Genomic DNA, 12865 nt, shown 5'->3' on the forward strand with positions numbered 1-12865 from the left:
TCATCCTTGTCTTTACACTCCTATATTAATATGCATGTATTCATAAACATTACACTACAAAGTTTTGTTTTGAAATCTAAGTTGTATCTAGCTGTGCTTTTCATTCTGCACTTGCCTTTTCTGCTTGATGTGTGTTTTTGAGACTTATCTGTGTCAACAGTAGCATTCATTTCAACTACTGTATAGTAGTATTCCATTGAAGGATTGCCATAACTTATCTATTCTACTTACTGCTTCCAATTTGTTGATAATACAAATGCTGCTGTGATGAACATCCTTATATTTACCTCCCTGTGGTCATGTGGAGTATGGTTTCCCCTAGGGTATACTCATTCAGCAGTTTATTGGAATTTTCTATGTAACAAGCATTGTTCTGGGCAGAGGAATACGTCAATCAACAACAAAAAAAAAAAAAAAAAGAGAGAGAAAAAAACAAAAACAACCATCTCGCTCTTAGGGAGTTTATGTGAAGTGAGATTATTGGATTATAGAGTACTTGAGTCTTTGCTCACTTAACAAGAGTATTTTAAGAATCTAGGTGACAAATTCCTGACTTTATGGAGTTTATGATCTTACAGGTATATTGTCAATAGGAATGAATGCCATGAAGAAAAGGGAAGCAGAACCGAAAGATGGATACTGTTGCCTTTCTGAAGGGGAACATTTGAGTAGAGACTTGAATGAAAGGGAGCATGAAGGACACTGGGAGATGATTCTTTGAGCTGAGGAATAACAAATGTAGAGACTTTGTGGAAAGAATATGATTAAAGAATGGCAAGAACCTCATTGTCACCCAAGTGTGGTGAGCATGGATAGTCTGGCTGGGGATAAAGTGGTAGGGTGGGCAGCCAGGGATCAGGTCATGTACAGCCTTTTTAGTGTCCCACAGATTTTAGATTTTAAGTGCAGTTGAAAGTTGGAAGATAATGTGGTTAGGCCTTGGACTAGAGATAGCCAATAGATGTGGTGGGAAGTGATTCGATTTGAGATATGTTTTTTGTTTGTTTTTAATTTCCGGGATACATGTGCAGGATGTGCAGGTTTGTTACATGGGTAAACATGTGCCATGGTGATTTGCTGCACCTATCATCTCATCACCTAGGTATTAAGCCCAATATGCATTAACTATTTTTCCTGATGCTCTCCCTCCCCCTGTCCCCCTTGACAGGCCCCAATGTGTATTCCCCCCTCCCCCGCCATTGATGTGTCCATGTGTTCACATTGTTCAGCTCCCACTTATACGTGAGAACGTGTGGGGTTTGCTTTTCTGTTCCTGCGTTAGTTTGCTGAAGATAATGGCTTCTAGCTCCATCCATGTCCCTGCAAAGGACATACTCTTGTTCATTTTTATGGCCGCATGGTATTCCATGGTGTATATGTACCAGGTTTTCTTTGTCCAGTCTATTATTGATGGGCATTTGGGTTGATCCCATGTGTCTGCTATTGAGAATAGTGCTGCATGAACATACGTGCACATGTATCTTTGTAATAGAATGATTTATATTCCTTTGGGTAGATACCCAGTAATGGAATTGCTGAGTCAAATGGTATTTCTGGTTCCAGGTCTTTGAGGAATTGTCACACTGTCTTCCACAATGGTTGAACTAATTTACATTCCCACCAACAGTGTAAAAGTGTTCCTATTTCTCTGCAGCCTCAACAGCATCTGTTGTTTCTTGACTTTTTAATTTAATTTTTTTGAGACAGAGTCTCACTCTGTCATTCAGGCTGGAGTGCAGTGGTGTGATCTCTGCTCACTGTCACCTCCACCTCTCAGCTTCAAGCGATTCTCCTGCCTCAACCTCCTGAGTAGATTTGATTACAGGCGCACGCCACCACACCTGGCTAATTTTTGTATTTTTAGTAGAGATGGGGTTTCACCATGTTGGCCAGGCTGGTCTTGAATTCCTGACCTCAAGTGATCCTCCTGCTGCGGCCTCCCCAAGTGCTGGGATTATAGGCATGAGCCACCCTGCCCAGCCTATTTCTTGACTTTTTAATACTCATCGTTCTGACTGGCAATAGATGGTATCTCATTGTGGTTTTGATTTGCATTTCTCTAATCATCAGTGAGGTTGAGCTTTTTTTTATGTTTGTTGGCCGCATGAATGTCTTCTTTTGTAAAGTGTCTATTCATGTCCTTTGTCCACTTTTTAATGGGGTTGTTGGGTTTTTTCTTGTAAATTTGTTTAAGTTCCTTGTAGATTCTGGATATTAGACCTTTGTCAAATGGAGAGATTACAAAAATGTTCTCCCATTCCATAGGTTGTCTGTTTGCTCTGGTGATCATTTCTTTTGCTGTGTAGAAGCTCTTTAGTTTAATTAGATACCGTTTGTCAATTTTTACTTTTGTTGTGATTGCTGTTGTCATGAAATCTTTGCCCATGCCTATGCCCTGAATGTTAGTGCGTAGATTTTCTTCTAGGGTTTATATAGTTTTGGGTTTTACATTTAAGTCTTTAATGCATCTTGAGTTAATTTTTGTATAAGGTGTAAGGAAGGAATCCAGTTTCAATTTTCTGCTTATGACTTAGTCAGTTCTCCCAGCACCATTTAATAAATAGGGAATCCTTTCCTCAGTGCTCGTTTTTGTCAGGTTTGTTGAAAATCAGATGGTTGTAGATGTGCAGTCTTATTTCTGAGTTCTCTATTCTGTTCCATTGGTCTAGGTGTCTGCTTTTGTACCAGTACCATGCTGTTTTGATTACTGTAGACTTGTAGTATAGTTTGAAGTCAGGTAGGGTTATGCCTCCACATTTGTTCTTTTTGCTTAGGATTATCTTGGTTAATCTGCTTTTTTTTGGTTTCCTGTGAAATGTAAAAGTTTGTTTCTAATTCTGTGAAGAATGTCTGTGGTAGTTTAATGCGAATAGTATTGAATCTATAAATTACTTTGGGTAGTATGACCATTTTCATGATGTTTTGATTCTTCCTGTCTATGAGCATGGAATGTTTTTCCATTTGTTTGTGTCCTCTCTGATTTCCTTGAGCAGTGGTTTGTAGTTCTCCTTGAAGGGGTCCTTCACTTCCCTTGTTAACTGTATTCTTAGGTATTTTATTCCCTGTAGCAATTGTGAATGGAAGTTCATTCATGATTTGGCTTTCTGTTTGTCCGTTGTTGGTGTATAGGAATGCTTGTGAGTTTTGCACATTGATTTTGTATCGTGAGATTTTGCGGAAGTTGCTTCTCAGCTTATGAAGCTTTTGGGCTGAAACGATGGGGTTTTCTAGATATAGGATCATGTCATCTGCAAACAGAGACAGTTTGACTTCCTCTCTTCCTATTTGAATACGCTTTCTCACTTTCTCTTGCCTGATTGCCCTGGCCAGAACTTCCAATACTATGTTTAATAGGAGTGGTGAAAGAGGGCATCCTTGTCTTGTGCTAGTTTTCAAGGGGAATGCCTCCAGTTTTTGCCCATTCCGTATGATATTGGCTGTGAGTTTGTCATAAATGGCTCTTATTATTTTGAGATATGTTCCATCAATACCTAGTTTATTGAGAGTTTTTATTTATTTTATTTTATTTTATTTATTTTTTGAGATGGAATTTTGCTCTGTTGCCCAGGCTGGAGTGCAGTGGCGCAATCTCAGCCCACTGCAACCTCCACCTCCCCTGTTCAAGTGATTCTTCTCCCTCAGCCTCCTGAGTAGCTGGGACTACAAGTGCGCGCCACCATGCCCAGCTAATTTTTTTTGTTGTATTTTTAGTAGAGACAGGATTTCACCATGTTGGCCAGGCTGGTCTCAAACTCCTGACCTTGTCATCCACCTGCCTCGGCCTCCCAAAGTGCTGGGATTACAGGCGTGAGTCACTGCACCGGGCCTATTTTATTTATTTGTTTATTTTTGAGACAGTGCCTCACTCCATCACCAGGCTGGAGTTCAGTGGCGCGATCTCAGCTCACTGCAACCTCTGCTTCCCTGGTTCAAGCAATTCTCCTGCCTCAGCCTCCCGAGTAGCTGGGACTACAGGTGTGTGCCACCATGCCTGACTAATTTTTGTATTTTTAGTAGAGACGGGGTTTCACCATGTTGGCCAGGATGGTCTCGATCTCTTGACTTTGTGATCTGCCCACAGTGGCCTCCCACAGTGGTGGGATTACAGGCATGAACTACCACGTCCAGCCTATTGAGAGTTTTTAACATGAAGGGATGTTGAATTTTTTCCAAGACTTTTCTTTGTCTTTTGAGATAATCATGTGGTTATTTATTTATTTATTTATTTATCTATTTAATTATTTATTTATGACATGGAGTCTCGCTCTGTCACCCAGGCTGGAGTGCAGTGGCATGATCTCGGCTCACTGCAAGCTCTGCCTCCTGGGTTCATGCCATTCTCCTGCCTCAGCCTCCCGAGTAGCTGGAACTACAGGTGCCTGCCACCACGCCCGGCTAATTTTTTTTATTTTTAGTAGAAGGGATTTCACCATGTTAGCCAGGATGGTCTCGATCTCCTGACCTCATGATCCTCCCATCTTGGCCTCCCAAAGTGCTGGGATTACAGGCGGGAGCCACCGCGCCCGGCATCATGTGGTTTTTATCTTTAATTCTGTTTATGTGATGAACTACGTTTATTGATTTGCTTATGTTGAACCAGCCTTGCATTTCAGGGATGAAGCCTACGTAATTGTGGTAGATAAGCTTTCTGATGTGCTTCTGGATTCTGTTTGCAAGTATTTTATTGAGGATTTTTGCATCAATGTTCATCAGGAATATTGTCCTGAAGTTTTCTTTTTTTTTTTTTTTTTTTTTCCGCTCTGTCATCCCGGCTGGAGTGTGGTGGCGTGATCTCGGCTCACTGCAGGCTCCGTCCCCGGGGTTCATGCCATTCTCCTGCCTCAGCCTCCCGAGTAGCTGGGACTACAGGCGCCCGCCACCTCGCCCGGCTAATTTTTTGTCTCAATCTCCTGACCTCATGATCCGCCTGCCTCGGCCTCCCAAAGTGCTAGGATTACAGGCATGAGCCACCGCGCCCGGCCAGTTTACTTTTTTTGTTGTTTCTCTGACAGGTTTTGGTATCAGGATGATGCTGGCCTCATAAAATGAGTTAGGGAGGAGTCCCTCATTTTCAGTTTTTTGGAATAGTTTTGGAAGAAATGATACCAACTCTTCTTTGTACCTCTGGTAGAAATCAGCTGTGAATCCATCTGTCCTGGGCTTTTTTTTTTTGGTTGGTAGGCTGTTCATTATTGCCTCAATTTCAGAACTCATTATTGGTCTACTCAGGCATTCAACTTCTTCCTGGTTCAGTCTTGGGAGGGTGTATGTGTCCAGGAATTTATCCATTTCTTCTAAATTTTCTAATTTATTTGCATAGAAGTATTTATAGTATTCTCTGATAGTTGTTTGTATTTCTGTGGGGGTCGGTGGTGATACCGCCTTTATAATTTTTTATTGTGTCCATGTGATTTTTCTCTTTTTTCTTCTTTATTAGTCTAGTTAGTCGTTTATTTATTTATTTATTTATTTTTGAGACAGAGTCTCGCTCTGTCATCCAGGCTGGAGTGCAGTGGCACGATCTCAGCCCACTGCAACATCTGCCTCCTGGGTTCAAGCAGTTCTCCTGACTCGGCCTCCTGAGTAACTGGGATGACAGGCATGTGCCACCATGCCTGGCTAATTTTTGTGTTTTTAGTAGAGATGGGGTTTCACCATGTTGGCCAGGCTGGTCTCAAACTCTTGACCTCAAGTGATCTGCCCACCTCAGCCTCCCAAAGTGCTGGGATTATGGGTATTAATTTTTTCAAAAAACCAGCGTCTGTATTTGTTTATTTTTTTGAAGGGTTTTTCGTGTCTCTGTCTCCTTCAGTTCCGTTCTGATCTTGGTTATTTCTTGTCTCCTGCTAGCTTTGGGGTTTGTTTGCTCTTGGTTCTCTAGTCGATTTAGTTGTGACATTAGGAGATCTTTCTAGCTTTTGGATATATTTTGAAGATAGTACCTACAGAATTCTTCTACGGATTGGATATAAGGTATGGAGAAAAAGGAAGGGAGGCAAGGATAATGACGCTTTTTTTTGATTAAGCTAAAATATTTACTAGGAGTATTTTTCACTCAGCGCTAAGAAAGGATCAAGTTGAAAAAAGTTTGAAATGCTTATTAAGTATCTTCAGTGTTTGACATTAGAATACTAAATTTCAGTCCAAAATGATAGTAATGGTTTATACTCTCACCAGTTTTATATGATCCATTTGGGTGAAATCTAGATTTGGGTGCCTCTTCAGCAAGAGATAGCATGTCAGACTGCTGTTCTGTGAAGATTCATTGACAATCAGTGCACTAAGGGCACCTATCATTTAAAAAACAAAAAACAAAACAAAAAAACCCCACTTAATTATTTTGTGCAAAATCAGTCGTGAAGTAAATTCTGTAAAGTTAGGTTTATTAGGTTTATGTTTTTATACCTTGAGTTTTCTTTAATTGGGATTCACCTGTTTTTGTTTTATTTTTAATTCTAGATGCCGGCTCTGGTATGGAAGAGATAGAATTAAGCTGGGAAGATTATCTAGAAGAAACAGGGTCCACAGCAGTTCCCTATGGGTCTTTTAAACATGTAAGCAATAACTATATTTGCCTTATTGGTGTTATATCCCTTTATTTCAAATCTCTGTATTATCATTAGAGAATTTAAAGTTATTTTAATTTGTGGTACTTGAAAGAATTTAAGAGCTTTTTCTTTCCTCCTGCCCTCCTGCCACGCTTAGTAAGAACACTTGCCATATTCTTTTTTTCTTTTTTGAGACGGAGTCTCGCTCTGTGGCCCAGGCTGGAGTGCAGTGGCCGGATCTCAGCTCACTACAAGCTCCGCCTCCCGGGTTTACGCCATTCTCCTGCCTCAGCCTCCTGAGTAACTGGGACTACAGGCGCCCGCCACCTCGCCCGGCTAGTTTTTTGTATTTTTTAGTAGAGATGGGGTTTCACCGTGTTAGCCAGGATGGTCTCGATCTCCTGACCTCGTGATCCGCCCGTCTCGGCCTCCCAAAGTGCTGGGATTACAGGCTTGAGCCACCGTGCCCGGCCTTTTTTTTTTTTTTTTTTTTTTTTGAGACTGAGTCTCGCTTTGTCGCCCAAGCTGGAGTGCAGTGGCGAGATCTCGGCTCACTGCAAGCTCCGCCTCCCAGGTTCACGCCATTCTCCTGCCTCAGCCTCCTGAGTAGCTGGGACTACAGGCACCTGCCACCATGCCTGGCTAATTTTTTTGTATTTTTAGTAGAGACAGGGTTTCACCATTGACAGGATGATCTCGATCTCCTGACCTCGTGATCTGCCCGCCTTGGCCTCCCAAAGTGCTGGGATTATAGGCATGAGCCACCGCACCCGGTCACACTTGCCATATTCTAAAATCCTTTTTTGGTTTTGTATATTTTCTGCCACTCAATGCATGACTTATCTTTTTGACCGTTTATGAACGTTCCTTTATTTTTGTCAAAACACCTTGTCATAAATTGAAAAAAAATTATTGCACTTTGTTGCATTTACTTTGTTGCATTCATTGAAAGTAATTTCAGTAGCATTATTTGCTGTCACTCTTATTGAGCAGAACATAAGTATGACATACATACTTACATGTCATATTAGTGACCTGTGCAGTCCGGTTTTATGCCCTAACAACCCAGTTTAATACTTTGTCAGTGACAACATAATTGCCCTGTGTAATGACTTTAGAATGTAAGAAAGTACCCCAAATTTTGTTCATAGTTTATATCTAGACCTAGGTTTTTTTCTGTTGGGGGGCAGTCAGTGTCTTAGTCCGTCGCCCATCACAGCTCACTGTAGCCTCAATCCCCTGGGCTCAGGTGATCCTCCCACCTCAGCCTCTTAAGTAACTGGAAGTACAGGTGTGCACCACCACAGCCAGCTAATTTTTAGTCGAGATAGTGTTTCACCATGTTGGCCAGTCTCAAACTCCTGGGCTCAAGCAATCTTACCGCCTTGGCCTCCCAAAGTGCTGGGATTACAGGCGTGAGTCACTCTGCCCATCCTAGACCTAGTTTTTAACCTGTTTACTCTAACTCCCTCTTAAAACACACAGAATAATTAATTCTAAAACTACTTATTTCATATTTGTCATAGTCTGTTTGGGCTGCCATAGCAAAATGTCGTAGACTAGGTGGCTTAAACAACAGACATTTATCTTCTCACAGTTGTGGAGACTGAAAGCCTAGGTGTGTAGCTGCTTTTTGGTGAGGGCCCTCTTTCTGGCTTCCAGATAGTTGCCATCTTGCTGTGTCCTCACATGGTAGAAACAGAAAGAGCTCTCTGGTGTCTCTTCTTAAAGGACACCAATTCTGTTAGATCAGGGCTCCATCCTTCTGACCTCTAAATGTTTGTGCCTTTCCAAAATTTATATGTTGAAACCTAATTCCAACTGCAGTGGTATGAAGAGGTGGGGCCTTGGGGAGGTGATTAGGCCATAAAGGCTTTTTCTCATAAATGGGATTGCGCCGTTATAAAGGAGGCTTGATAGAGCTTGTTTGCTCAACTTTCACCATGTGAAGACAGCAAGAAGGCACCATCTTTGAAGCAGAAAGCGAGCCCTCACCAGATCCTGAGTCCGCTGGAGCCTTGATCTTGGACTTTCCAGCCTCCAGAATTGTGAGCAGTAAATTTCTGTTGTTTATACATTTTCCAGTCTAAGATATTTTGGTATAGCACCCTAAATAGACTAAGACAACCTTCATAAATGGCCTATGTCCAAACAGTCATACTGGAGGTTAGGGTTTGAACATACAAATTTTGGGGTGAACCGTTTAGCCCATAGCAGTGTTCCATAGGGCATAGTTCTTTTTTTCTAGGATTTGTGAAGACACTGACGCACAATCAGTGTTGTCTGTGATTTTGTGAGGTTTGACCATATTCTTTTAGCTGTTGTCTTTATATGGTAAAGAGTCCCGCCATTCTCCTGCCTCAGCCTCCCGAGTAGCTGGGACTACAGGCGCCTGCCATCATGCCTGGCTAATTTTTTGTATTTTTAGTAGAGATGGGGTTTCACCATGTTAGCCAGGATGGTCTCTATCTCCTGAACTCGTGATCCGCTTACCTCGGCCTCCCAAAGTGCTGGTATTACAGGCGTGAGCCACCATGCCCCAGGGAGTCCCACTATTTTTAGTTTTCCATATGTAAAAACCCAGGCATGTTAGCTGCCCTTTTTGATTATTCTTTGTTCATGTATATCTCTCTTAAAGTGGTGAGAATTACATATTTCAGATAAGGATTTTATTTCATATTGAATTGATTAATCTTTTGTAATTGTTTTCAATATTCTTTTTTAACATGGAAAGCCTGTTTAGTGGTGATATAATAGCTTTGAATTCTTGTTTTTGATGTTATTCTTATTCTGATATGTATGTACCCAAGCTTATTTATTTGTACTGATATTCAAATGGAGAACAAATTTTCTTACAAAGATTCTGGTTCTAAAAAAGTCATGTTAAAGAAACAGATTTCACCTCTTCCTCTTTGAATGACAAAGCCACCAGGAGAGTGGGAAACAAATGCAAAACTTCTTTATTGTCAAATGTAGGAAATTTTAGTAAATCTGAATCATAATCTGTGGTGAAGGGCTGCCAAATACAGTGAAAATCACGCATGGGTGTGGGAAGATTCTGCGATGGGATGCTTGTGGCTAGCAGATCATAGGCAAAGCTGGTAGAACTCAGATCTCCAAATCAAAGGAGATGGATGTGCAGGCCTATGGCGAGAGTTTTACAGGATCCAGTTTGGAACACAGGAGGGAGGAATTAGAGATCAATCAGATTTGCAGGGAGAAAGCATCTCCAAGAGTGAAAAAGCCTTGCTCATGTGCATTCTGGTGGAAGGAAAGGCACCCACTGTGGGAAAGGCACTAAGTGTTATCTGCATGCTCTAGGACAAAAACTTTAAATTGTTAGGGAAGGATTACAAACTCTTATTAATCCTGTGACAAAGATACAGACCCATTATACCCGCGAAATAGAAGGGAAAATAAGCCCTCTGTACCTTGGGAGAGGGATAGGAATACATACTGTAGCATTATGGATTCCCTGCTGTTGAGGTTGAGGGACAGGTAGAATCACTGAGAAATTCTCACCCTCTAGACCCATGGGCACAGAGCCTCCAAGACTGTGGCTGAATCTCAGGGAGTACTCTCCCCTACCTGTTCCTCACCACCAAGTTAGAGTGTTGAAAAATGGCGGTCTGTTGTATGGGAGAGGCAAGAGCATGGAAAGAGATGGTCTCTGAGGTGTAGTCACCAACAAAAGACCTAAATCTGAGGGTGGAACAGCAGACATTGAGATAAAAAGAAAAAACCTCTGGCAAATGAGCTATATCCTAAATCCTAGATAATACTAGAGGAATTTGGAGCCTGTGGTGTACTTGTGAATGTACCGTAGCAACAATAAAACACAAATCCAGCTTCACTTCCGACTAGATTAACTTAACTTTCTCTCTCAAACTAAAGGCCTAAGAAAGGAAGAAACATGCCCATTTCCAGGCATAAGTACTATTTGCCTCAGTCTTGACTGTTCTATACATAATGTCTGACTTCCAACCAAATGTTATGGGGCACATAAAGAAGTAAGAGACAAACAGCAAAGCGTCAAAAGACAAAGCAATCAATAGAACCAGACTCGTGACGTAGATGTTGGAATTTTAAATAACTGTGATTAATATGTTAAAAGCTCTAGCACAATAGGTGGAAAACATGCATGAACAGAAAAGGAACTCCTGCAGACGTGGAAGCTATTAGAAAAAATGAAATAGAAATAATAGAAATGAAAAATGTGATAAAAAAGTTGAATGCCTTTGGTAGGCTCACCAGTAGATTTGACATAACTGAGGAAAGGATCCATGAACTTGAAGACAGATCATTAGAAATAGCCCAGATTGAAATACAAAGAGAAAAAAAGAGTGGGAATTTAAAAGAGACCACAGCAACCAACAGTATGAGATAATATCAAAAAGTGTAATATATTTGTAATTGGAATCTCAGAAGGAAAAAGAGCGAGGAAAAGATATTTGATGAGATGGACAATTTTCCAAAGAAAAGAAAGATACTATACCATAGATCCAAGAAACTCAGAGAATGCAAACAGAATAATTACTAAACAAATAAAACACGCCCAGACACATCACATTCAGACTACTGAGAACCAAAGAGAGGACAATTCTTTTCAGACACTATGCAACCCAGATAGTTGGGTAAGATTTTTAAGATGTTGAAAGAAAAAAACTTAACCCGAAATTCTATATCTAGCAAAAATTTCATCCAAAAGTGAAGGAGAAATAAAGACTTTTTAAAGGAAAACAGAAAGTAAGGGAATTTATTACCAGGAGACCTGCACTACAAAAAACAGTAAGGAAACTTCTTAAGACAGAAGGAATTTGATATAAGACAGGAACTTGGATCTATACAAAGAATTATGGGAGTGGTATAAATGTAGATAGATACAAAGTTCATTTTTTCTTTTCTTTTCTTTTTTTTTTGAGACGGAGTCTCGCTCTGTGCCCCAGGCTGGAGTGCAGTGGTGCAATCTCAGCTCACTGCAAGCTCTGCCTCCCAGATTCACGCCATTCTCCTGCCTCAGCCTCCTGAGTAGCTGGACTACAGGCGCCCGCCACCACGCCCGGCTAATTTGTTTTTGTATTTTTAGTAGAGACGGGGTTTCACCGTGTTAGCCAGGATGGTCTCAATCTCCTGACCTCGTGATCTGCCCATCTCGGCCTCCCAAAGTGCTGGGATTACAGGCGTGAGCCACCGCGCCCGGCCGTATAGATACAAAGTTCATTTTTTCTTAATTTCAATATCTCTAAAAGATAACTTTGAAGCAAAACTAGTAGAAATTTACTGTGTGTGTATAGCATATGTAACTGTAATAACACAAATGATGGAGGATTGGGAGTATACCATTCTAAGATCTTTACATAACATATGAAGTGGTAAAATGTCATTTGTAAGTAGACTGCAATTAAAGATGCATATTGAAAACCTTTCGGCAACCACTAAATTAAAAAAAATTGTAATATATATATATACAATTTGCCATTTTAATACTTTTTAAAAATTATTTATTTATTTTTATAGACAGGATCTTATAAAAAAAAGTAAGACCCTGCCCAGGCTGGCATGTAGTGGTGCAATCATAGCTTATTGTAACTGATTTGCTTTAATGCGACCCCCAGAGTAAATGCCAGAGAAAAGGCAAGTAGGCAAGGCAAAAAAAACAACTTTATTTACAAGCCAATGTGAGGGAGGGGCGAGGTTCACCGGCCTCCGGCGATGGAGGCGGACGAAGTCGCTCCGGCGTTCTCAGCCGAGGTTCCCAGGTCCGCACAGGAGCAGGGGCCAAGGAAGTTCGCTCCGGCGCTCTCGGGCGAGGTTCCTGGGTCCCGCGCAGGAGGAGGGGCCGAGGAAGTTTGCTCCGGCGCTCTCGGGCGAGGTTCCTGGGTCCCGCGCAGGAGGAGGGGCCGAGGAAGTTCGCTCGGGTGCTCGCGGGCGAGGTTCCTGGGTCCCGCGCAGGAGGAGGGGCCGAGGAAGTTCGCTCCGGTGCTCTCGGACGAGGCTCCTGGGTCCCGCGCAGGAGGAGGGGCCGAGGAAGTTCGCTCTGCGCGCCCGGCGGGAGCGGCTTTTATGTCCTGGGCCCGGGAGTGGGAGGGCAGTGGGCGGGACATAGGCGGGTCGGGGGCGGGGTGGTAGGCGTGGCTAGGCGGGTTCCGGTTCTTCTCCATTGGAGGTCGGGTTGCGCCTGCGCAGTAGACCCATATCTTCCCCCGGGCGTGGGAAAGTTGACGGTGAAGAACCCGGAACTGCGCCATCTTGCCTCCGTTCTTCCAAACAGTAACCTTGAACTCCTAGGCTCAAGCAATCCTCCCACCCCAGCATCC

At 42.2% G+C, this 12865-nt stretch overlaps 1 protein-coding gene across 5 annotated transcripts in view; it reads left to right on the top strand.

Annotated features, from left to right (window-relative positions):
• The window catches only part of SFMBT1 (Scm like with four mbt domains 1), a 153344-nt gene that overhangs the window by 89798 nt on the left and 50681 nt on the right, over nucleotides 1-12865 (top strand). For all 5 annotated transcript variants that reach the window (XM_030927965.1, XM_030927931.1, XM_030927991.1 and 2 more), the window contains one exon: nucleotides 6460-6554. In XM_030927965.1, coding sequence (XP_030783825.1) covers nucleotides 6460-6554 — 95 coding nt within the window. The remainder of the gene's footprint in view (nucleotides 1-6459; nucleotides 6555-12865) is intronic.

This window comes from Rhinopithecus roxellana, chromosome 1, assembly GCF_007565055.1.
Source record: "Rhinopithecus roxellana isolate Shanxi Qingling chromosome 1, ASM756505v1, whole genome shotgun sequence".
NCBI classification, from domain to species: Eukaryota; Metazoa; Chordata; class Mammalia; order Primates; family Cercopithecidae; genus Rhinopithecus; species Rhinopithecus roxellana.